General features: G+C 54.1%; 1 protein-coding gene across 4 annotated transcripts; it reads right to left on the bottom strand.

Annotated features, from left to right (window-relative positions):
* Nucleotides 1-24,412, bottom strand: TNS4 (tensin 4). 4 transcript variants are annotated; one of them, XR_005017880.1, is made up of 14 exons: nt 24,299-24,412; nt 19,540-20,068; nt 13,540-13,942; nt 12,002-12,423; nt 10,395-10,514; nt 9,944-10,069; nt 8,755-8,847; nt 8,585-8,662; nt 7,097-7,168; nt 6,051-6,219; nt 5,176-5,244; nt 4,909-4,935; nt 3,887-4,441; nt 1-777 (listed from the first exon to the last, which is right to left on the bottom strand). XR_005017880.1 is itself a non-coding variant. In XM_036837626.1 (13 exons), the coding sequence occupies exons 2-13, from the start codon at nt 19,976-19,978 to the stop codon at nt 4,300-4,302; spliced, it is 2,127 nt and encodes a 708-aa protein (XP_036693521.1). In that variant the 5' UTR covers nt 19,979-20,068; nt 24,299-24,412; the 3' UTR covers nt 1,579-4,299. The 4 variants fall into 4 exon arrangements, 3 of the variants coding, with proteins under 3 accessions (XP_036693522.1, XP_036693521.1, XP_036693520.1); XM_036837626.1 differs by lacking the exon at nt 1-777 and having other exon boundaries at nt 1,579-4,441; nt 10,395-10,481; XM_036837625.1 differs by lacking the exon at nt 1-777 and having other exon boundaries at nt 1,579-4,441.
* Between the last annotated feature and the right edge of the window lie 353 nt (nt 24,413-24,765).

Raw genomic sequence — 24,765 nt, forward strand, 5'->3', positions numbered from 1 at the left:
TCACACCTCCAGGCTCCAGAACTGTGAGAGAATAAGTGTCTGTTGTTTAAACCACCCAGTCTGTGATATTTTGTTATGGCAGTCTGAGCAGACTAATACAAGGGGGAAGGGGGAACCCCAGTCCTGTTCTTTCCCACACGGTCCTTTCAAGCTCGGAGAGAACCCAGGCCCCAGGCCCAGATCAAGTAGGCTTCTGTCCCATGTTGCCTCAGGATGAGAGCCCCTATCCCTTTCCTGGCCTGAACTCCAAGTCTTCACAGCCTCCTCTTCCCATCACACTCCTCCCCAGCCCAGGCCTCAGGTCCTTTCTCCTGTCCCCACAAATCTGGTTACTTACTCCCTGTCTGAAAAGCCTCTGATGTCTCCCCATTACCTACAGGATAAAGTCCAAGCATGTTGCCGTGTACAATTGTGCATCATGCAACTTGCACAACTGTACACAGTGGTCCTGAGTCCAACCTCATTCATTCATTCATTCATTCACCAAGTATTCATCCCTTGGACATTCTCAGCTTAGCACCCAAGGCTCTTAATGATCCAGCTCCTGCCTCTTTCCTTTGCTTCCTCTCTTACCTACTCCCTTGGGTACCATATGCTTCAGCCACACTGAACAGGGACTCTTTTCATACCTATGTGCTTCATGCACAAATTCATCCATCTGCTTGTCTGAGAGTGCTGAGCCAGTGGAATGGGCACAAGTTTGGAATTCTTTTTCTCTGCCATTTACTAGCTGGGTGAATGTGGGGAAGTTAACCTTCTGAGCCTCAGTTTTCTAATCTGTAAAAAGGAATTAAACATATATAATGTACTTCACATTGCACTTAGCATATAGGAGCCCCCTAGCAAAAGTTGGGTTTCCCCCCCTCTTTACTGTTAAACTCCTATTTATCCTTGAAGACCCAACTCAAATGTTACTGCCTTGGTAACGTTGCCCTCCTTCTCCCCAACTGGGGAAAGTTCATCTTCTCTGTACCCTTCCTGCCAGCTCTGTATGACACTTACAAACCTCCATTATAACACTGTTATATTTATCCATTTTCCTGGCTCACATGAACAAAGCATGCAGCCAGAAAACACTGCTGCATGAATCAAGGTACTGACTTCTGGGTTGGGGGCCTTTAGCCCCCCAGCCCTGCCCTCTTGTTCCAAGCTCTCAGCCTATTGGATAGCATGAGAGTTAGGACAGGGGTAGGGGGTGGGGGTAGGGTGTTAGGGGCTGAGGATGAAAGCAGAGGTGAGCCACCTGCGGGAGATGAGTATGGGGGGTGGCTGGTCAGATGGGGTAGGGGTGAGGGTGCTTCAGCCCTCTGGGGAGTCCACTCTGTAGCCAGAGAGGAGGCAGGGGTTAGAGGACATGGGAATCTGGGTTTTGAGAAATGGTTGGTGACACAGTGGGCTGCTGTCCTCCCTTCCCATCAACTCCAGCAGCAGCTGGGCTTTGCTGTGGGTCTAGCCACTGGGGACAGAGGGGCGAGGGGATTAAATGGGACAAGAGTAAGGAGAAGGTTTTTCTGTAAAGGGGGAGAGGATGGGTTTGGGGGTGGGTGGGTGGAGAAGGTATGATGAGAAGAAGGGTGAGGAAGGAGAGAGACACTGGGAGGGGGAGGGGAGGGAGGGATGGTGTACTTATGTGTAGAGAGAAGGATGAGAAGGGGATGGGGCAGGGTGGAAAGTCGGGAGACATGACATTGTGGGTACGGGAGAGAGAGGCTTAAGACCCAGGACTGCAAGGCCTGGAGAGGAAACCCCTGGGTGTCCCTGCATGGGTGCAAAGACCCCTCCCTTCCCAGCTCCTGCCTTGGTGGAGGTCCTTCTTCCCTTCTGCCCTTGCTGGGCTGGCGGCTCTGCCCATCAGCAAAAGTCAAGTCGAGTTCTCTATGAAACCTTCCTAGAGGAAAGATGAGCTATGTAAATGCAGTAGAGGTCATTACCTCCCGTGGACTCTGTCCATGGCCAGGGAGGGGGCTGGGCGGGGGGCTGAGAGGAGCCCCCTCTGGAACTGCAGTTGGGCAGTGGGAGGCGCGGCAGGGGCTTCTCAGTGGTGGTTCAAGGGCATTGGGAGGGTCTCTTCACTTCCTCCAGAGCAGCCCTTGCCACTGGGTCACACAGCTCAGCCTGAACAGAAGCAGTAGCTCTCCCCTTCCCAAGGCTCTGTAGGAAAGGGACATCGCTGCAGCCCCCGCCTGAACCACTCGGCGAGGCTTTCCATGGCCTGTCCACCTTGAATCCCTAACTGCGACGGGTCTGGAGAGGTCTGGGGGGGCATTACCCCAAGACTGGAGGCAGAAGCAGGATGAATGATGGGGCCATTGCCCAGGTCTCCAGGGCTGGGCTGGTAGCTCGGGGTTCCTCTGGGTTCAAGGATTCTTCTGGAATTTTCTTGAGCCGCCTATATTTCACCAGCCTCTGCTCTCCCTCAGGGAGCCCGAGTGAGACTCTGGAAGCTGGCAGGGCTGTCACACGTGCTCACCTCAGCCCTGGCACGCACGGGAGAGCCCAGGCCTCCTGTCTTCCTAGCACAGTGGCAGGAAAGGGGTCGTGAAGATGGATAACGGGTGTGTCGGACACGTGGGGGACACAGAATGATTTAAGCGACGGTTATGAAGTGGAAGTCAGTGGAGACTGTCCTGCCGTGGCCAGGGTTGTGGCACACGTGGTCTTCTCTCAGACACAGCTGCCACCTGCCCAGCCAGGTCTCCTTTTCTGTTCAGGTTTCCATCGCTGAGGGGATAGCCCTGAATACCGTAGGACCAACTCTTGTGCAAAGACAGACACTTTATTTTCCATGACGGGAGCTACAAGGCACCCATAGATATATGGGGGGGGGGGTGCTCTCTGCCAGTTCCCAGGCTGTGACCTTGAGAACTTGGGCGCTGTGACCTTGAGAACCTTGTCTGGATTCTGTAGTCTCCAGGGTGGGGCAGTGCCTGACCACAGGCTGGGTGGGCTGGTCTCAGCCGGTCCCGCCAGCCCAGGGCCGCTTCAGTCCGGTTTGGTTTTCTGGGTTGAAATAATAACCCTTCAGGCCCAACTTTGGCCAAAGATAATGATTCTCTGGCAGGGCCCCCAGCTGGGCGGGGTCAGGCACTGGTCCCTCATGGAGCAAAAATGGGCTTCTTTTCTGAGTCTTATCTTCTACCCTCATAGTTTGGTTTCCTTAGGACCCCAGGTCTGCTAGACAAGTAATTCCAGATTCTTGGGGGTCTTAATGGGTTAGGGTTAGGGTTGAGGGCGGTGTGGGTGGGGCGGGAAAGACCACCCAGCTTCTCCAAGCCTCTTGGGGTGGCTGCCTGTTTGCATTCTTGACTCTCTGCTGCCCCCATGTGGTTACGAGGTCAGTTGCCGCCACAGTACTGTAGAGGGCTGTGTGTGTGTGTGTGTGTGTGTGTGTGTTGTTGGAGCACAGAGGACTCAACAAGACTGGGGCTGAGGCAGAACCAGAGAGAGCCAGCTCCTGTGTCTGCTTGAGTGAGCAGAGGTCTAGCTGCCGCCACCCCCCAGGTGTGAGTGACACAAGTAACACCAGGGCAGCTGTGGGACACTCGCTTATGAGAAACTGAAAGAAAAGATGGAGCTGACGCTCATTTGCAATGGAAGGGATTAGACATCAAGATCATGAGGACAGCTGGGTCATCTCTGACCATGGGGGCAAGTTTACACTTGTTAACCTGCCTAACAACCAGGGCCATGTTGGCTGAAGAATCCAGGGCAGGTGGATCTAGCTTTGCCCTGGGAATAGGAGCTCAATAAGCTGTCAGGGAAATGGGGAAAGGAACAATATGGAGGGAAAGAGAGTCAGTCCATCCCTCCTTTGGTCCTCAATGCTGGCAACCCATCTGCTCTCAGGCCAGCCTCGGGCCAGGGCTCAGGAGTCCCGACCCCGTACCTGCGTTTGCCATGAAGCAGGGGTCACGGGTCTCTAGCTCAGGCTACTGTGTCGGGAGCGTCCAGGAGGACTTCAGAGGTTATTTTCCTGTGGGGGGTCCTCAGATGTGGGTGTGCTTCAGGATCACAGGGAGCTTGTTAAGATGCCCACAGACGTCTGAGAAGAACAGCTCATCCTGTCTGTTGGCTTCCTTTAAGGTTAAAGAAACTGAGGCCCGGGTTGGGGGGGTGGGTCTGGATGAAGGTCACCGCTGAAGGTCATACTGAGTTCAAGGGTTTCAACTTGGTACCGCTCTCCTCCAGTCCAGGGGATTGGTCCATCAGGGTGGTAAGAGGCCTCTTGCTCAGGGTGGAGGGGGCATCCTGAGCAAGCCCACTGGGATGCCTAGGAAGACACACAGGACGCTCCCTCCCCTACATCCTTTCTGGGTCCTGCAGCAGAGCACCCACTAGGCTGATGACCTGCGAGGCTGGCTGGACAGTGTCATACTCCGCGAAGAGGTGGCACACATTCTCCTGGGACTCGGTCTGGCTCTTGGCCACAAACCCAAAGATCCTGATGGGAGAGGAGAGCCTGAGTGAGGGGTGGGACCCAGGGAGGTACCAGGCTGGCAGCAGCTTTCCTCCCTGCCCTTCCCCAGCCCAGCACCTCATTATGACGGCAGCCTCCCCTGTCAGACTGAGAGATCCCTGAGTTTAAGATCTGGGTTTCCCTCCTTTGGAATGGGGGCGCCTGAGGACACGACCTGTGTACCCCCCATCAGAGTCGAAGCTTCCTGAGGGGGAAGGTGTGTCTTGACCATCAGCCTGAGGCATCCTTACAGACTGAAGCCTGCGCCTCCCACATAAGACATCAAGCTGGTGGCTCCCCGAGGGCCAGGGCCTGTGCTGTCCCCCATCAAACCCATGGTCTCTTAAGATCGGGGCGGGGCCTCCTTCCTTCCCGCACTCCCTCCCCATGTTGGGTCCAGGCCTCCCCGAGGGAGACCTCTCATGGCGACTGAGTGGAGAGGAAGGCCTTACCGGGAGGGCTTGCAGTATTTCTGCCACCTGTGGGAAAGGAACATGACAGTCCTGAGTACCAATTCTTTGCTCCATTTCACAGGAGTCTGGCTGAGCTTCGGGAGATAATGGCCAGTTGTGTCCCCACTCCCACCATGTCCCCCTCCCCTCATTCTGTTGCTCCTGACCCCTTGAGGTTCACAGGCTCTGTCTGGGATCCGAATCCCAGAGTCAGTGGGCAGCTAGGACCTGGATGGTCTATTTAGTTTGGCCCAGACTTGAACTTACTTCCGTTGCTTGGGGTCCATGCCACAGAAGCGGAGGGTGGCGAAGGGGTAATGGCGCCGGAAAAACACCCTGGGAAGAGGCCGGGAGAGAAGGGGAGCTGGTGAGAGCCCGTCCCAGTGTCCTGCCCCGCCTCCACCATCTCCAGCTCCCTGTCCTCCAAGAAGCTCTCAGTTTGATGACCCCTGACAGGCTGCCATGACCTTTCCCACCGCTGGGCCCGGGGCACGTGTTTGCACTTCTCTCCTTTCATGAAGTGCATCTGCCTTCTGTCCTACGTGTTGGGGTTTTCTACCACCCTGCTCCACCCCTACTGCCTATCATGTCATTTAATGAAGATAGGAATTACATCTGGTCATCTCTCTCTTTTTTTTTTTTTTGGCTGTGCCACGCGGCTTGTGGGATCTTAGTTCCCCCACCAGGGATTGAACCGGGGCCCTCGGCAGTGGAAGTGCGGAGTCCCAACCACTGGACCACCAGGGAACTCCCAGCATCTGGTCATCTCTTATTCCTCCAGCCCAGGACCAGGATCCTGCTAGACTGAATCCCTGAGCCTGGGAAGGAGTGATCTCATTGGTCAGCCAGAGTCTGGCCTACAGGAGATGTTCCATCAGTGGATACAGATTTAATCAGTGCCCAATGACTATTGGTTAATTCCAAATCCATCGGTCATGATGAAGCGGGACTTTGGCAAGAGGTCATTGGACTGAGGCCCAGAGAAGGCAGGGAACTTGCCTGGAGTCACTCAGCACGTCAATGACCCTGCTGGGTCCAGGAGTCTGAACTCCATCTCCATTACTGCTCCACAGCCATCTCAGCCATCTCCTCCAGCTTACCCTGCCCAGCCCTACAGCCCCAGGGCAAGGGAAGCCCCTTACTTCCTCTGGATGTCAGTCAGGGTGATGCCCTGCTCGGTGACTTTGAAGTGGACCACGGTGGGTGTGGGGAGGACATCCCTCTCCAATGTGGTTGAGATGGCCTTTTGCACAGCCAGGGCTCCGCTCAGGGTCTCCACGCTCACGGAGCTCAGGTACAGGGCATGGCAACCTGGGGGGTGCAGATACCGCATTGGAGCCCTGCCAGAATCCACTGGGGGGGGTGGAGGTCACCCAGGCCCTGGTTGGCCCTCTGCCCAGAGCCAGGGGATTGGAGTGCCTTCCTTTTTTGGAAATCTAGCAGGGCTCCTCTTTGAGCCACCGGACAGGTGGGCAGGGAGTGTATGGGCCACTGAAATTTGCGGTCAACCCCAGGGGACTTTGGGGTCGTCTGTTGTTTGCATTGCTCTGGCCCCTGGCCTTCCAGCAGGGGGCAAAGGAAGGGATGTTGCCCCGTATGTAGGGGCGTCCAGTCAAGCCTTCCTCTGTCCCACGGCTGGTGCTGCCTCCACCCCTCCCCACCCTCCCCCTGGGGCCCTGGTTCCTTGCAGAGAGAACGAAGAGGAGACAGGAATGGGGAGGGGGCCATCGTGCTCAGGGCACAGAGTAGGAGCTGCCACTCAGACGAGTGCTGACCCGTGCCTGGCCATTGGACGTGAGGAGGAGCGATCCTTCCCCTGTAGAAGCCCCTAGGACTCGGACCTGACACTCCACAGAGAATCCCACCTCCAGGGCAGGTCCTTCAGACCCAGAGAGACCCCAGCACATCTGTGTGCCCCTCCCGAACCCGTGTGTGCAGGAGGGGGTGTAAGCCTCACTGTGCCCCTCCTCTCCTGCCCCTCTTCCTCCTGGCCCACTGCCTGCAGCCTCTCATCTCCTGGTTCACAGGGAGGGGGAGGAATGTGGCACCTTGTTAAAGATGAAGAAACAAAGCTGCAATGGGAAACACGTGTGGACCTGCGTGTGCGTGTGTGCGCAGGGCTGGGAGGTGCCCTGCGGGTGGTGGGCACTGCCACGCCCGGAGCCTCCCCCTGCCCCATACCACTCACCCGCAGATTTCTTCAGGCAGGAGGCCCGGCCGTCTGCAGAGGGGTCTGAGGCCCCGTCTCCACCTCCCAGTTCTGAGCCAAAGCAATGGAACAGGCCCCCAGGGGGCGGGGGTGCAGTCAGTGGACCCCCCTCCTGGAACAGGCCTCGTTCAGCCCTTTGAACCTCTTCCACCTCCGCCCACACCTTCGGGAAGTGACTTGGCTGAGAAACCAGGTGTGATTCCTGTAATGAGGCAAACAGCCACCCCGGGCTCCCCAAACGCCTGGCTGGCAAGCCTTTTGATCCCTCCTGCCCTTCTCCCTCCTCCAGCCCCTAGAATGTGGCAGTGACCTGGCCTCAGAGGCCCCTGACCTCCTCATTCTTTGGGACCCCACCGGAAACCCAGGCCATTTTTGCAGAAAGCAGGGAGGCTCTCGCCATCACCACACCAGGGGCTCCCCTGGCCTTGACTCCTCTCCCAGAACCCCCCTAGCGGCTCTCCTGCACACCCTGAGGTGTGGGTGCGTCTGGGGGTGCATTGGGCTGTAAGCTTTGGATGCGGCTTCCTGATCTGGGTTGGAGGTCTGACTCTGTGCCTTTGGGCAAGTTACTTAATGCCTTGAACCTTCCTTTCCTCCCTTCCCTCCTTCCCTCCCTCCCTCCCTTCCTTCCTTCCTTCCTTCCCTCCTTCCTTCCCTCCTTCCTTCCTTCCTCCCTCCCTCCCTCTCTCTCTCTCTTTCTTTCTTTATTTCCCAAATTTCACCCATTGATCATTTATTTGTTCTCATAATTCTCTTCCTTTATTTTCATGATACAGCCGTGTCCTTGCTCTCTGTTAGTTCCCTGAACACCTTGGAACAAGACAGTAAGAGAGACTTCGGTTCAAATTCGAACCTTCCTTTTCTTAGCAGTGAAATGGGGATAACGGCAATGCCTACTTCACAGGGTTGGAGCGAGCTGTGAATGAAGGAGAGGGTACCCAGTAAATGCTGGACCCGGAAGTAAAAACCAAACCTCGCCGAACGGGCAGATTTATGCTCCTTTCATCCTCTTGAGGAAGGAGCTACTCTTTCTCAGAATCTACTCTGCGCCAGGCACTGTGCCAAGAGCCTTGCCTGAGCTTTCTCTCTGCATCCCCACACCAGTCCTAGAAGTAGGTGTGATGGAGACCGTGCTCATTTCATAGATGAGGAAATGGAGGCTCAGAGAGGTTGACCTTCTCAAATTCTCACAGCCAGGAAGTGATGTGGACGGACTCCAGAGCATGCACTTTTTTTCTTTTTTTTTTGGGTGGCGTGGGCCAGCTTGCAGGATCTTTGTTCCCTGACCAGGGATTGAACCCGAGCCCTCGGCAGTGAAAGCGCTGAGTCCTCACCACTGGACCGCCAGGGAATTCCCCTGGAGTGTGCACTTTTAACTATGACCCTAAAATTATCCCTAAATAAGGTGAGAAGTGACCACCAGGAGCCTTTCTACTGAGAACAAACAGGTCTGGGGCCCCAGCCCACCTTTCTTCGGGATGATGAGCTTGCAGGGCAGGGCCAGGGCCATGATGGAATGCTGGCACACGAAGGCAGAGAGGCTCCCTGCAAGGAAACAGGAGCCCGGCATAAGGAGGCCTTCCCCAGGCCACCCGCCCCGACCCCAGGGGCCTGGGGGCTGGAGATGCTCGGCTCACCGAAGTGGGGCTCCTCATCGGCTCCCTTGAGATGCACCCCTTTGGCAGAAGACTCGATGAGGAAGTGGCGGATGAGGTCGCTGCCATCCTCGCCTGGACAGAGGAAGCATGTGGATGGGAGTGCAACTCATTTCCTGACCCGCCTCCTCCTCGGGGCCCATCCAGAGGTTAACTTGTCCATCCCCCTGCCTCTGGGTGGGGCAGCAGGTAGGAATCCTATCCTCAAGGCCTCCCACGAAGGAGGTGCCCACACCTTTGCTCAAAGGCTTCTGTGTCCAGTAATTCTTTTTTCAGGAGACCTTTCTTTTGGTTTCAACAGCCATCAGGGATGGCTGCCGGCGCTGTTTAGATCAAATCACAACTCTTTGGCCTGGTTTCCCTCTCCCCCTACCCACCCCCCCTCCCAGGTGCTATTATTCTCCACCAGATGGTCCCTGCTGGCGCCAGGCTGGCCCTGGAAGGGGGACCACGCCCCCTGCCTCTTCACCAGCCTGCAGCTTCCTGCTTTCTTTGCGCTCATTGGCAAGGCTTCCTTGATAACTAACGCTGCCCAGAGGTCACTTTCTTATTTAAACAGAGAGGCGTGGTGTAGAGAATGTGGATACGGGGTTTTTATCCTCTTGCTCTATCACTTGCTTGCTCTGGGGGGTCATTAACTCCCTCTGGGAGTGTCTGTTACCTCACCCATTTGTTGTGTGAGAGCTACTGTCAGTCCTGGGCCTTAGGTGAGGGGCTGTGACCCAGGTACCTTGTAATGTAATGCTGTGTTTCTATCTCTCTCCCCAATGAGGTCTCCCCGTGCCTTGCACAGTGCCTGGGGCAGGGTGGGTGCCCCATCGATGAGTGTTGTATGTGGGGTTAAGCTAGCACACGTGTTATTACTACATTAGGTTCCCTCACAAGAAATCTGGTCTGGACAGAGGTGGACACCCAGGAGAGAGCAGCCTGGAGTGGGGGCTGGGACCATCCTCCTCTTCCCACCATGAAGGTAGAGCAGGGAATCTGGGGACTCGGGGAGCCTCAGCGCTGGGGGGCAGCGGGGAGGGGGCTGAGGTAGGCCCTCCTCCCAGGAGTCATCATGGGACTGGCCCAAGGTCACCCCACAAGCCAGGGGCAGAGCCGGGATTGGAACCCACCACACCCTGTGGCCTCCTAGAGGTCTTGAGTGAGGACAGAGACAGGTGCCTACCTGATCGGTTCTGGGCAGGTGCAGGGGCCTCCTGCACCTTCAGGGCAAGACCGAAGGAGCCTCGGTATGAAGAACTGTCCCTCACGATGAAAGCCCCCGGCTCTTCCTTCCTCAGCAGCTCCATGGCTGAAACAATCCTTGGGTCAGAGACAGTCACCACGGAACCCAGACACCCTCTGTGCCTCAGCCCCATTGGGTCTTCACAGAGCAGATGGTACGGAATCACCTTTGGTTCCCAGGAAGTCCTTTCTATTGTCTAATCTCCAGCATTCCTGCTGCAGTCATTATTTCCTCAGGTCACGGGGCTCACGGGACACCCCCCTTCCCTGGACCTGCCATTTGCCGTTCCCTCCTCTACATGGACCCAGGGCCCCATCTGCCCCATGTGGGGTGCCAGGACCTGGACCTGATTCCTGGGTCACTCATTCCCTAAAACAGGGCTTCCCTTTACCTTGCTCTCGGGTGATGCTTGGCTTAAACCAGTATTTAGATGTGTCCATCACAAACTTCATGGTGGGCTGCATGTCCCTGGCAGGACCTGGAGACGGACAGAGGAGGGGGACCCTGTAGGCTGGAGAGAGGGGAGCTGAGAGACCCTCCCCCCTCCTCCGCCCAGCAGTCCAATTCAACCCACCCTCCGCTACCCCTACTCCATTGTATCTCCAGATGCCTAAAGGGGCAAAATCCCTTTAGGCTAAGTAAATGTGCTCTTTGAGATGCTAAAATGCCCATTTTCCTGGGTCCCAAAGGCAGAGAGCCGTGGTTCTCAGTTTCGGCATCTTGAAAAGGTGTGTCGTGGCCAGCTGAGAGTAACTCATTATAAAAAATGTACTGAGATCTGCAAATGATTTGTCCTAGGAACAGATCAGAGCAGCTTCAAAGGCACACTCGTCACCTCATTTTCTCTTGCTTGCACCGACGTGGCTTCCTGGGTGGGAGCTAGCAGCGGGGTAGAGTGAACATTTCACACCCCCCAGGAGTGCCTTGATGTCTGTGGCCCAGTGAGGACTGAGAGCCCCGGGAGCCTCGTGGCTGAGCCACGAGGGAGCCGTGGGCTCTGCTCCTTGGAGAGAAACACCCTGGGGGTGCTGAGGCTTAGCCTCTGTGTTTACTGCTTTGGGCTCTGGTTGGCTTTGTTCTTTTTGGACGCCTGTAGTCACAGACTACGGGAAGCAGGGTGTTTGCTGTTTTGTGGTTTTTAGCTGTCTGAACTGGAATGCATTGTCTCCCGTTACCCTGTCCACCCCCTGGCTGTGTTCGTCATCCACCAATGTCAGCGTTAGGACTGACTCTCCTTCTCCCTCTCTTGGGTTAGTCATCGAGCCTGCTGCTTCCATATCCCGAGGGTCTCCTGGCTCTGTCTTCTCTCCTCCACCCTCTGGCCTGCCCTGGACCACTTTGTGATGAAAACCCAAACAGAACCAAAGAAAAACTGCTCTCCCTGCCAAGCCAGGCCCTGCAATCCATCTGCCACGCAGCTGCCAGAGTGATCGATTGAACGTGTGTCTCTGACCCCATCGCTCTCCAGTTTGAGAGTCTCTGACGGTCCCCTATTGCCTAAAGGGTAAAGTGCACTCTTTTGCTTGGCGTTCAAGGTCTTTCCCAATCTGGCCCCAAATTACTCCCAATGACCTCATCCCGCACCCAACATTCCAGTCATTTCCTAAGCACGCCACGTGCTTCCACACCTTCGTGACTGTGGCCTGGCTGTTCCTTCTGCTGGGTCTGCCCTTCCTCTCCTGCTCTGGCCGTGGACTTCTCTGATCCACTTTCCAGCCTTTTCAGTTCCCAGATGAAAAGTCTCACTCCTTCCTCTGTAGCCCCATAAGACTTAGAACATCTCTTTACCTCTGTGTTTATCCTACTCTACAGTGATCCTTTGGTTTTTTTCTCTCTTTCTAGACTGTGTCCCTACTATGTGGCACAGTGCTGGGCACACAGTAGATACTTAATCAATGTGTTGACCTGCTGTTGCAGAAGCAAATGCACTGGTGCTTTGTCTATTCCCCATTAGCCAAACCTTATAAAGTGTGAGGTGCTGATTGGTTTACAACTTACCCTCTGGGGATGTGGTGAGAGGGGCATCTGGCAGGGTCTGGCTGTGGCTCCTGGTGGCTGGACAGGGGTTGCTGGAAGAAGTAGCCCCAGGGCAGACAAAGTCCTGGTGTCCTGGGGTCCTCTGTGACAGGGGAGATCCTGGTTCTGGGCAGCTGTTGATCAGCACGATAGGTATGTCCACCATGGAGTTGGTGATGGATGGGGGACAGCTGCTGGCATGTTCCTTGGCCAGTGGTGAGGAATGGGTTGCTCTGGGCTGGCCCATGCTTGGGGTGGGGTTGCTGGGGACCTGGAGGTCACTGGCTCTCGTATACAAGGACACCGGGCCAAGGCTGTGGAGGCTGGAGGAAGAGCTGGCTGGGCTTTCCAAGGATCTCGAAGATGACTGATGGCTGGAGATGCTGGAGCGGAGGAAGGACTGGCTGTGGCAAGGGGAGAGCACAAGACAGGCAGAGTTTTAGCGGGTGGGGGTGGACACTTGGGGGCCAGAGCTAGGCTCTGGAATTTAGTGATCTAGGTACCCACGGCTTTGGTCAGAGTAGTACTCCACCCACCCCCCATAGCCCTGAGCAAAGGGTATGCCCACTTGATCCCCAAGGGATGCTGAAGGATACAGGAGTGTACCTGCATTGCAGGGTCTGTGGTCAATTAAAGTAGTCAATGGGCTGGCCCCCTGCAGGTCACATGGGCTTAGGCTGGACTCTATTTGCTCTGCCTTCCCAGCTAGGCAGGTCCAACTGAGTTGTCACACCAGCCCCCCAGCACTCCCAAGAATCCTGCACACAGGCTGGACCTGAGCTGGACCATGTCCATGGCCCATGCAGATGGAATTCCCCAGCTGGAGGAAGAGAAGGAGGCCAGCTCTGCATCCAGCCAGGCTTCTCCCTGAGCTCAGAGGCCTGTGCCAGCGGGCATGGCTGTGGAATCCCAGTCTCCTTGCCAGGGACTGCCTTGGCACAGTGGCTTTGGAGTTGGTATGGGGGACAGAGGTCCTGGGGTTTGGTCTTCCTGGGCAGGATGGGTATGCGTGTGGCTCTGCTCTGAGGCCTGCAGAGAATTGGGCTGGGGCGATTGTAAATAATGCCCAGGCAGGTTTGTCTCCTTCCTGCTAGATTTTGCCAGGAACAAAGACGAAGGAGGTTTTTCTTTCCTGGATGGTTCATCCCAGACCCCCTGATTCTGTTTACATCCTGTGTTTGGGTTTTTTTTTTTTTTTTAAAAAAAAACCTTCCTACAGATGGGCTGTAGGAAGGCTGGAAAGGGTACAGGTGAGCCTCATTAATGAAGTGGTTCTTTTCCCGAGAGGTAGGTAGAAGTCAAGATTTTTGTATATTGAATCATATTCTAAATGCTTGAGAAAAGCTTGAGAGCCAAATGGCTGTGATGGCATAAAAAAGAACATTCACTTTTATTTTTGGTACGTGCCCAGATTTTGCTCAGAAGAGTAGGGTGTCCCTCTGTGATTTTAGGATGCGTGTGTGTGTGTGTGTGTGTGAGTTGTGGAGGCAACGTCAGAAGCCGCAGTGGGAGTGACCTACCTTCCAAACACGTAACTGACATCAGATGCTGGGCTGGCTGACAGCATGGAGACCCTGCCCCCCAGCCCCTTCTCCAAGGCTGGGGAAGCCACCAGTGGGGAGCCCAAGCCATGGCGGCCTGAGGCCTTGTTTCCCATTCCAGGGATGGAGATGCTGGGAGAGGGTGGGGGATGAGGGGAGGGGGCTCCCGAGGGGGGAGAGGGGCGCTGGTGCCCCCTGCCCTGGCTCCCGGAGAAGATGAGGCTCTCACTGCTGCTCCGAGTCTCTTGGGGGATGTCTCTGGAAAGGAGAAGGGCGCCACGGCCAGGGGAGCCGAAGGGTGGGGTGACAGATGGGCTGGAGCAGCTCTGGGGGCCGTCGTGGCACCTTGATCTGGTCGAGGTCACCTCGATGTACTTTATATCTTTGGGGAGAGAAACAGAGCATTGGTGAAACCGGGGAGACTGTACTCGCAGAACAAGGATGCTGGAAGGGTCCTCAGGACCATCTGGTCTCCCCTTTCTTTATACATATATATACACACGTATATATATGTATATATATATATACACACACACATATATATATATACACATATGTGTGTGTATATATATATATATATATATTTTTTTTTTAATTTTTTGGCCAAGCTGCGTGGCATGCGGGATCTTAGTTCCCTGACCAGGGGTAGAACCCGTGCCCCCTGTAGTGGAAGCGTGGAGTTTTAACTACTGGACTGCCAGGGAAGTCCCTCCCCTTTCTTATACAGATGAGGAAGTTGAAGCCCGGAGAGAAGTTTGTTGGAATCAGGATCAGCATTCAGCTCCACCTTCAGGGCCCAGTTTCAAAGTCACCCTCTCTGTGACATCTTCCCTTGGGTGGAGAGAGGCAGTGCCATGAACACGGGTCCTGGAGGTAGACAGACCTGGGTTTCAGATCTGGCTCTGCCACTTACTCTCTGAGAGAGCTTGGCCAAATGACTTCACCACCTAGAGCCTCAGTTTCCACGCCCGTAGAATGGGGCAGCTATACCCAGCCTCTTAGTGTTACAGTAAGGATGAACTGAGATGAATGTAGGCGGCACAGCACTGCATCTGGCACATAGTAAGTCCTTTAAAACTGGGAGATCCTCTCCTTCGTGTGGGTTCCACTCCCCAGGCTGAAATGACTGCACCAGTCACATCTTCGGACGCCCCTATCACTCAGGCCTGTGAAAGCTGTGTCTGTGTCTGTGCCTGCAATGCAGGCAGGGGTTCTCAAGCTTTGGTTGCATGCTAGAATCACCCGATGAGCTTTTAAAGGTCCTAAAGCCCAGGCTCCATCCGGTGCCAATTAGACCAGAACCTCTGGGGGTGGGCCCAGGCCTCAGGGTGGCTTAGCTCCTCAGCTGATTCCAGTGTGCACTGGGCCGCGCCGCTGTGGTCCCCAGCCCAGCGGCACCACTTCACCTGCGAGCTGAGAAGTTATGCAGAATCTCTGGCTTCACCCCAGGCCTGCTGAATCAGAATCTGCATTTTAGCGAGATTCCTGGCGATCTGGGTGCACCTTGGAGGTTGAGGAGTTCGCTTTAGGGTTAGCTTTAGAGCGAGAACTCTCTGGGGGCAGGGCATGCCGCCTTACTGAGCTGTGGGCCTCTTAGCACCCCAGGCTGCTGACTCACTCTGATGCTCTTTCCATTCCCCAGTGGGGGCATCTAGGACTCTTGTTCTGAGACCTTGTTTCTTCCTAGAGTGGGGCGCCCTGTGGTTCTCCCATGGTGAGGATGGGCACCTCTCCTCCTGACTTGGGGGGAGGGGAGCTGTCCTCGGTGCTGTTCTAGGAAAGGTGGTGGAAGATGGGGGTTACCCAGCTTCTCCCTCTGGAGGGCTGTGAGTCCTGCCTCTGGCTTCCCAGGATGGAATCTGGGGCAGAGTCAGTGGGAAATTGCACCCTCAGCTCCTGTCTGCCAGCCTCCCACCCCCTTGGGCTCTGGCACACGCACCATCCCCCCACCCAGCGTGACTGTGGAGTCCCTGCCTGCCCCAGCCCGCTCCTGGGGAGGACCTTCTGGCCCTGCTCATGGCTACTGCCTCTGTCTGAGCCTGCGTGGGCCAGGTGGGGGTGGAAGATTGCATCAGATGAGGGGCGCTGGCATGCTGTCCCAGCAGGTAGAGGAACAGGCCTGGCTTTGTCGACAAACCTGGGTGTGAGTCTTGGCTTTGCCACTTTCCCGCCAAGAAGCATCAGGTAATTTTCCTAACTGCTCTGAGCCTCAGTTTCCTCATCTGTAAAATGGGGATCTAAAACCACCTTTCCAGGGTTGCGGTGAGGATGAAATACACTGATGAATGGAGCCTGGAGCCTGGGGCCTGGAGCCTGGTCCATGGTGGGCTTCGAGGAGCATCTCCTGCCTTCCTGCTTCTGGGGGGCAGTATTGGCCAGATGGCTAATACTCTCTGGCTAAGGTGGGGGTCTCACTGCTGAGGGCAAGAGTAGAATATCTGGCACAATGTATTGTGGGATCTGAAAGAGAAGAAGTCTTGGAATGGGGTGGATTCTTCTGTGAGGTTGGCAAGCACAACTTTTTGGTTTTTTTTTAAAATAGGATTTTATAGTGTTTATACCCATAATCCTCTCAAGCCTCACAAGAGCCTTTATGCCCAGTGCCAGCAGGCGTTGCTTTTACAGAGGAGGAAACTGAGGCTTGGAGAAATGTGGCGGTGGAGCTCACATTTATTGCACCGTTTTTAATGAAGGCTGGTATTTACTGAGTGCTGTGCACCAGCACTGCTACAGACACGTTACCCGTGTTAGTTCTTTTAAACCTCATGACTCGATCGAAGTAGGAAACATTCTTAATTCCATGTAACAGATGAGAAATCAAGGCTCAGAAAGGTTGAAGAAACTGAGCCCTGCTCCTGTGCTCTGTTTGGGGGCGGGGTGGGCTCTTCCACGGGGAGGGACTCCTCAGGACCCTTTCCCAAGACCTTGACCGTGAGAAGGTGCCTGGCTGCTTTGGAGGGGGGGCGTCTCTCGGCCTGGCGAAGCTCTGGGTCCTACTCACAGGGTCATCCAAACACCTACCAAAGAAAGGCCTTGCTTGGGGGCCAGGCAAGTGGAGGCGGCCGGAAGGGAGGGAGGGGATCCTAGAGCTGTGAGTCACTCCCGCTGCTGCCCCCGGGGTGGATGGGGCTGGGCAGGTGGAGGGCCTATCACCTGGGAGCAGCGGCTGTTTACAGGCCCGTGGGGCAAGTCTGAGCAGTGCTGGGTGGATGCAGGCGCCTGGCACCAGGCCAGGTGGGTGGAGGGTTGGAGAGACGGTTATTAAACACCCTTCACTTGGGATTGGCAAACCGCCTTGCCTGGCAGAAATTCTGGAAAATAAAATGCGGGGCCCTGTTCCAAAGATGGGGAGGGGTGGCGGAGAGGATAAAGGAAGGGATATGGTATTTGCTTCCAGAAGCCATGTTCCCTGTGGGACTGGTACCTCCTCCCCCTCCCCCCCAGGGTAAATCTGAAGGAAGGTAAGCAAGAGGCAGAGGCAGGGAGCTGGATGAAGGTTTGGGAGCACTAGGGCGGTGGAGCCTCCCTAAAGCCCTGGAGGGCAGGAAACTAGCTCCAAGGAAGAGAGAAAGGCAAGAACGTGGACTTTGGAGCCCAGAGGCCCGGGCTTTGAGCTGACCTACCACTCACTAGCTGTGTGACTGTGGCCATCGCTTCCTCTCCTTGAGCCTCAGTCTTCTCATCTGTAAATGAGGTTCCCAGTATTTCCTTCACAGGGTAGATGCTGGAATTACGTGTTACAAAAATCTATCTGGACATTTTTATGGGAGGGATCGACACTAGATCGCCGATGTTTAATTTTTGCTTTTGCCAAGTTAGGACAAAGAGAAGCAGTGAACGTCTGCTAGCATCACAATTATAGAACGTCTTCCACTTAACACCCCAAAAGTAGGATGGATGAGAGTGCAAACAGAGGAGTTCTACATACTGGATACGTCTGGCTGGATGAAAACTCACTGCGGTGCCATGGGCTGGGAGAGCTTTGTCACCAGTAGCAGTGGTCTGAGGGGAGGGTTTGGGGAGCAAGGTGCAACCACCACAGTGACATGCAGGATCTCGCTATTCTTAGCGATGGCAGAGAACTTTCTAACGGGGAGCTGACCTGCTGGTTGTCCGAGGAGGTAGTGAGCTCCCAGGCATCACAGGTGTCCAGGCAGAGGTTGGAGGAGAGGATTTTTAAAAATTCCATCAGAAGGAGCGAGGGCAGAGCTAGGTGGCTCCATCAGGACCCTCTGACCACCGCTGCTCTCTGGCACCCCCTGCTGCCCAGAGTCTGGTGGACACATCCTCACGTTGGCAGGTTGTGCCCAGGGCATCTGAGAACGCAGACAACTGCCCATCGGTCCCTTGGAGGAAGGGCCCTGTTATCAACACCCTTACCCTGTACAAGCGCACGCCCTCCAGAGGTTGGTCCTGCCCCAGCTGGCCTTGAGTGTGTGGAAGCCCTGCCCTGGGGCATGAGCGTTAAAGTCCTGGGCTTGCTCCGGCCAGTGATAATTAGTCCCAAGCCACCTTTCCTGCAGAGACATGCCCACGACTGGCCTTAAGAAGCAGGAAGACTCTTGAGGGATGGAGGTGGTTCTTTTAATAGGCCTGTCAGGCAATGCTCGGTGGGAGGGGCAGAAGGCCGGCTGGAGACCAGGAGCCCGGATGCCAGAGGACATGTGTGCCGGGCTGACCTCCACCCCAGAGCCTGAACCTGTCCTGGGGCTGGTCTTAGTCGCAACCCCAATGTTGACTACAAACAGCCACCATTTATCATGCCCTACGGTGTCCCAGGATTTGTGATAAACACCCATCAAATGTTATTTTTTCAATCCCTGCAACACCCTTTGAAGTGCAAACTCATCTCTATTTTACAGATGAAGAATCTGAGACGCAAAGAAGTGAAGTAAACAGCTTGTGTAAGGTTTGCCTGATTCCAGTGATTAGGCTAGACTGCCTCCTTCCTCAAGTCCATCAACCTCAGTCCTTTTGTTTGTAAAATGGGGATAAAATATTCGTCTCATGGAGGTGGATTGGGAAGATCAAAGATTCAATTATTAAGAGCTCAGCACAGTGCCTGGATAGAATGATAAATGCTCAATAAGTAGAAATTCTCCTGGATCCCATCTCTCATCCTCACCACACCCTCTAACCCACGCTGGTTAAACCCCTGGAGGCCTCAGTCTTCCAGCCTGTCTAATGGGGCTGCTGCTCCGTGACCCTCATCCTCAAAGTGTACTTGAAACTCTTTGGGAAACTGAAGCCAGATGCAGAGATTTCTGGATACGCTTGGACGTGGTGGTATCCTGGAGTTGGCTTGAACCAGCTCATGAAAGCTGATTGTTAAATTTTCAAGATTTTTTCCAGTTGGTTGCTAAATTATATGAACATTGTAAGTTTGTGTAGTTTAATCTTTAGTAATGGCTAAACCATTACTAAAGATTAAACTACACAAACTTACAATGAAATAACATATTAAAAACAAAAGTAATAAACACTCAAAAATTCATCACATCCCAATTATTTACTGTATTTACTATTATCTATACTTGAAGTTATTTACATTTATTGTTATTAGTAAGGTGAAAATACTATTCCTATAAAAATTTCAGGGTGCCAGGTTAGGACCTAAGAGAGACACCATAGAACAGTGAGATTCAGGGACACCACATTTATCAAGCTCTTATTTATATGCATGGCATTGTATAATATGCTTATCCATATTAGCTTATTTAAATTCTCTGAAAAATTACATAAAACAGGTATCCATCACTTTCCAAACTCAAGAACCAAGTAGAATTGGACAGTGAGGGCTACTTATATTTATCTCTTTTGTAGAGCAGAGAAAACAGGGAGGTCAAGTAACTTGTTTAGAGCTGCACAGCACTCCTCAGTAGGACACTGTCCCCTGCTCCTCTGATTTGATAGAAAACTCCTTCCTCATGAGGTCTGGTCCCCAAGCCCTCCTCCTGGCACTGTGCCCCAGTTCCTTACCCAAAGCTTCAGGCTCTTCTTTCTTTCTCCTCGAGGTAGTGCTCTGGGTGGGCTCAGCCCAGGGGCCACCAGGCCCTGGAGGGAGCAGCTGGAAGGTGGGGTCCAGTTCCAGAATCATCTGGTTGAGGCTCTCCAGCGAGAAGTCAATGTAGGAGTCAAGGTCCTCCAGGGCTCCCGAGGCCTGCTCCCCAGGGGACTGCGGGAGGCAGCTGGCTTTGGCTCCAGCCTGTGGGGCCTGCTGGAGCCTGCTGGGGGGCTCCTTGCTGGGCATGGGGGCCATCAGGGCCTGAGCTCCCCAGCCTTCTGTGGTGTAGTAAAGACACTGGGGCGGCAGGCCGGGGCTGGGTGCTGGGTGCAGGGCCCTCCTGGGTTCCTCACAGGGAGCCAAGCCGACTGCGGGGCCTCCTGCCAGCAGGGGGCTGGACATCACCTGGGACATAGTGGGGGTAGTGACCTGGCAGTTTACCTCCGGCTTCCAACCAGCCTCACATCCCACAGATGTCACTTGCCAATCAGGAGCTCTTGGGACCTGAAAGAAGCAGAGGTGGGGGCGAGGGTGGGAACTGAGTAAATTCTGTAGATGAAGCCCCGGGCTCCCTTCCCCCCAAACAAAGGCATATTTATTCACTCATTTAAAAGCATGGCTGCTGGAGCCAGTCTGCCCCAGGTTTGCATCCTGGCTCCACCACTTACTAGCTGTGCAACGTTGGGCAAGTTAATTAACTTCTCTGTGCCTCAGTTTCCTTATCTATAAAATGAGCTAATATTTGTAATATGTTTAGAATATGCCTAGCACATAATAAACATTATGCAAGTGATGATTAAATAAAATAGCTTCAATAGACGTTTGTTGGCTACTTACTATGTCTCAGCCTTATTTATTAAATACATACTAGCTAATATTTACTGAGTAATTACTATGCACTTATGCCCTAGTATTTACACATAAAACCTTTAAAAATCCTCATAACAACCCTATTAGTAGATGCTATTATTATTCCATTTTATAATGGGAGAACTGAGATACAGAGAGGTAAGTAACTTGCCCAAGGGTCATCAGGCCAACAGGTGTCAGAGCAGGACTGGACCCCAGACTGCGTGATGTCAGGGCCCCTGCACTTAGCTGCTGCTCCATGTGGGCCAGTTGGTGAAACAGACAGGTAAGCAGGTGAACAATCATAAACAGTGCCATCGGGGAGGAGGGGAGGTGGGGAGGCAGAGGGGACTCTGTAGGCACTAGTGGGGGAGGTCAGGGAGGACTTCCTGGAGGAAGGGAAACATAAAGGGAGACAAGAAGGAAAAGCAGGAGCTGGCTGGGTGAGCCAGGTAGGGGTGAGGAGGCAGGTGTATTCAGAGGCCTGATGGACAGGGGAGATATTGAGCATCTGGGAAACAGAGAGAACCTAGGGTGGATGGAGGGGAAGTTGGGGTGGGGAAGGCAGTCTGGCCAGACCCTGCAGAGCCTGGCAGGCTGGGCTCAGTAGTGCTGACTCAACCCCGAGGGCAATGGTGAGCCACAGAACAGTTTTGATCTGAGGAGTGACATCATCAGATGATATTCACTCCCTGGGGGCTCATCTGGTAAAAGATGTCTCAACTTCCTCATTTCCCTTATGTGAGAAGTTCTTCCCCTTGTCTAGCCTTAATGCCACATGTTAGTGGTTTCTTAGAGGAAGTAAGAGGTTCTGGAACAGAGGCTGCCAAGAAAACTGTAAGGAGCTGGGATATGCTGGTTGTGCTACCACTGCCTGCTCTGAGCCTCACTGGCCCCAACCTCCCACCCCGACCAAGGTATCCTCCAACGCCTCTTCTCTCTTCTTCTTTTTTTAAATTTTTTTATTTTTTAACATCTTTATTGGAGTATAATTGCTTTACAACGGTGTGTTAGTTTCTGCTTTATAACAAAGTGGATCAGTTATACATATACGTATGTTCCCATATCTCTTCCCTCTTGCATCTCCCTCCCTCCCGCCCTCCCTATCCCACCCCTCTAGGTGGTCACAAAGCACCGAGCTGATCTCCCTGTGCTATGCGGCTGCATCCCACTAGATATCTATTTTACGTTTGGTAGTGTATATATGTCCATGCCACTCTCACTTTATCACAGCTTACCCTTCCCCCTCCCCATATCCTCAAGTCCATTCTCTAGTAGGTCTGTGTCTTTATTCCCATCTTACCCCTAGGTTCTTCATGACCTTTTTTTTTTTTTCCCTTAGATTCCATATATATGTGTTAGCATACGGTATTTGTTTTTCTCTTTCTGACTTACTTCACTCTGTATGACAGATTCTAGGTCCATCCACCTCACTACAAATAACTCAATTTTGTTTCTGTTTATGGCTGAGTAATATTCCATTGTATATATGTGCCACATCTTCTTTATCCATTCATCCATTGATGGACACTTAGGTTGCTTCCATGTCCTGGCTATTGTAAGTAGAGCTGCAATGAACAAGATGCCTCCACCACATCCTGCTTTAGAGTCAGACCCTAGTGTTGGAAAAGGCATTGCGACCAGCCTGGGGCAAATGAAATGAATGCGAACTCTCGAGTCTGAAGATTCAGATTCGAATTCCAGCTCAAACAGTTCCTTAAGGTGTAACTCTGACCCTCAGTTTCCTCATTTGTGAGATGGGAATAAGAATTCCTGCTTTGTCCCCTCCTGGAGGGTGGTGTGGAAGCAGCAAGGTCTTGCTTGTGAAACCAGTTGGACAATTCTAAATATTACTTGGAAATAAGGGCTTATATATCAATAGAATATAATACCTTCATAATAATAAATAATAATAGCTCCCATTTTTTTGAGCTCTCACCATGTACCAGGCACTGATTTTCCCTATGGTAACTCTTTTTAATCCTCTCATAACCCTAGGAAGTACTGCATCCCTATTACCAGCCCATTTTACAGATAAAGATACTGAGATTCAGAGAGGTTAAGAAATCTGTATCGGCCACATGTCCAGAAAAGTGGTAGAGCTGGGATTCAAACGCAGGCTGTGGACTTTAGACTCTTAGCTCCTTATACCACATAGAGTTCAAATGCCGAGGAACACCTGAGGTCCAGAGAGGGGGTGTGAGTTGCCCCAAGTTCGCACAGTAAGTTAATGAGAAAAGCCAGAACCCTCTTCTCCCCCACGGCTCCTGCCAGCCCTGTTGCCAGACTTCTCCTTGGCCAGGCCCTGGAGGGGGCGGGCGCATCCCAGGCTCGGGAAGCGTGTCTATAAATGGCAGTGGAAGGGAATGGGCCTCCGAGCTTCTTTCTGGGGGCAGCTGAGGACATGGAGCTTTGGCTCCAAGTGGCCTGGGTTTGTTGGGGCAGGATCTCAGCACACCCTGCAGGGTTTTTGGCTGGGCCTCAAAGAGGAGCCTGAGGTTACGGTCCTTGGGGAGCACACTGGGGACCTGGGTCCTCCCCCAGGACCAGGACCCGGACCCAGTATGTCTGCCTACTGATTTGGAAACTGCTTTTGTTCCACGCTGGGCAAGTGTCCGTTCCTCTCTGGGCCTCAGTTGTCCCATCTGTATAATGGGAATGTGATCATAACAGACACTTAAAACGTACTCATTTCATTTTCTCAATGGTTCCTTTGAAAAAGGTACTCTTCCTGTGGGGCTGGAGAGGTTAAGGGATTTGCCTGGGGTCATACAACCCACAGAACCCAGTAGTGGAACTGGGATTTGAACCCAGGTGGTCTTGGCTCCAAGTCCCACACTCTATGCCACTGCTTCATAGATTTAAGATCCCTTTCACCTCTCTCTGCCCATTCTGGGATTCCGGAACCCAGTGGGACAGGCCTGGGATTGAGCAAAGGGCAAGCAGCCCCTTGGAATCTTCTTCAAACTCTTCTCACTTTTAACACTCCCTGAAGCACCACTGGACCTCCCAGGGCTGGTCTCACTCCTTTATTCCTGGACACCTTCCCTCTCCTGTCCCCACCAGCACACTTCTCTAGCTCTTTCCTTCCTGCTCTAAAGGTGAAGGGAAGGTCCCTGGGCTCAGTGCTGTGTGTATGTATATAGGCGGGCTGTAGTGGGTAGGGAGGGCCCCTTTTTATAGGACCCGCCCACTCACTGCACGGGAATCTCTTTCTTTGTTCCCAAGGGCGCTGGAGGCAGGGGGACCCTGATTCCTGGGCAAATCCCCTCGTCCATTTCATTGCCGGCTTCTTCTCCTGACTTACTCTTTCCCTTCTACAAGCCCAGGTCAATGGAGGGAGAGGGCAGCAGAGGGGGAAGGCTGAATCTCTCCCCAAAGCACCTTGTCCCAGTAGCCCAATTCCCCACCCCACCCCCTTGCTCGAAGAGTGGCTTTGATTGTCCCATGCTCTCCACCCAGACCCAGTGAAGCAGACCCTGGGACAGCAGGCAGGGACCCGCAGGACCAGCGCAGGCCATGCCGCCACTCCCTGGATTCCTGGTGGCCTCTGAAGGGCCCAGCACGGGGGCTCAGCTCACGGCCAGGCCCCAGGGACTCCGGGCTGGGAGGCAGGAGGCTGGGTTCTGGGTCCATTCCCTTCCCAAGCCTCGGGGGCCCCCTGGGCAAGCCTCTTCCCCTCCCTGGACCACGGTTCTCTCTTCTGTACACTGAGGGCTACAGATTAAGTTCTCCCAAAGTGCAGAACTCGGGTCTGTGGTCCTGAGACCATCTTCCGTTCATGCCCAGCCTCTCCCCCATTTCTCTCCACCTTCACTCCGAGCCCCAGGAGAGGTGGAGAAGCTGAGCCTCCCTCTCTTCTCCTTAAAGAATAAAGGCACCTACCTGGTGTCCCGGGCAGGCAAGACACTCCTGCGTTCACTCCTGGCTGCTGGGACGGAGAGAGGCTGTCAGAGCCCAGGTGAGGAGTAAGGGGAGGTGCAGTTCACCTCCAGCTCCGCCTTAAGAGTAGCCGGCCAGCCCCGCCCTCTGTCCTCCCTCCCAGGCCCTACACTTGGCCTGACAGCCGGCAGGCCCCACCCGCAGGTCTGCACCGCTCAGGTGGGGCTGGCACGGGCAGGGGAAGGGAAGCATTGGGGGGCGGCCTGGCCCTGGTGGGCGCTGGGGCAGGGTGTGTGTGTGGGGGGTTCCCAAGCTTCCTGCTGCCCATCCCCTCCCTGGGAACCACGTGCTCCGGGGAACCCCTGCTTGGACAGGGCTTCTTAGGACCGAGGTGTACTGTAGGCATTCCCTTCACCCAGTGCCAGCCAGGGGAGGAACCGGGGGTTGGCAGGGCTAGCAGAGAGTGAAGC

Source organism: Balaenoptera musculus, chromosome 20 (assembly GCF_009873245.2).
Source record: "Balaenoptera musculus isolate JJ_BM4_2016_0621 chromosome 20, mBalMus1.pri.v3, whole genome shotgun sequence".
In the NCBI taxonomy this organism is placed as follows: Eukaryota; Metazoa; Chordata; class Mammalia; order Artiodactyla; family Balaenopteridae; genus Balaenoptera; species Balaenoptera musculus.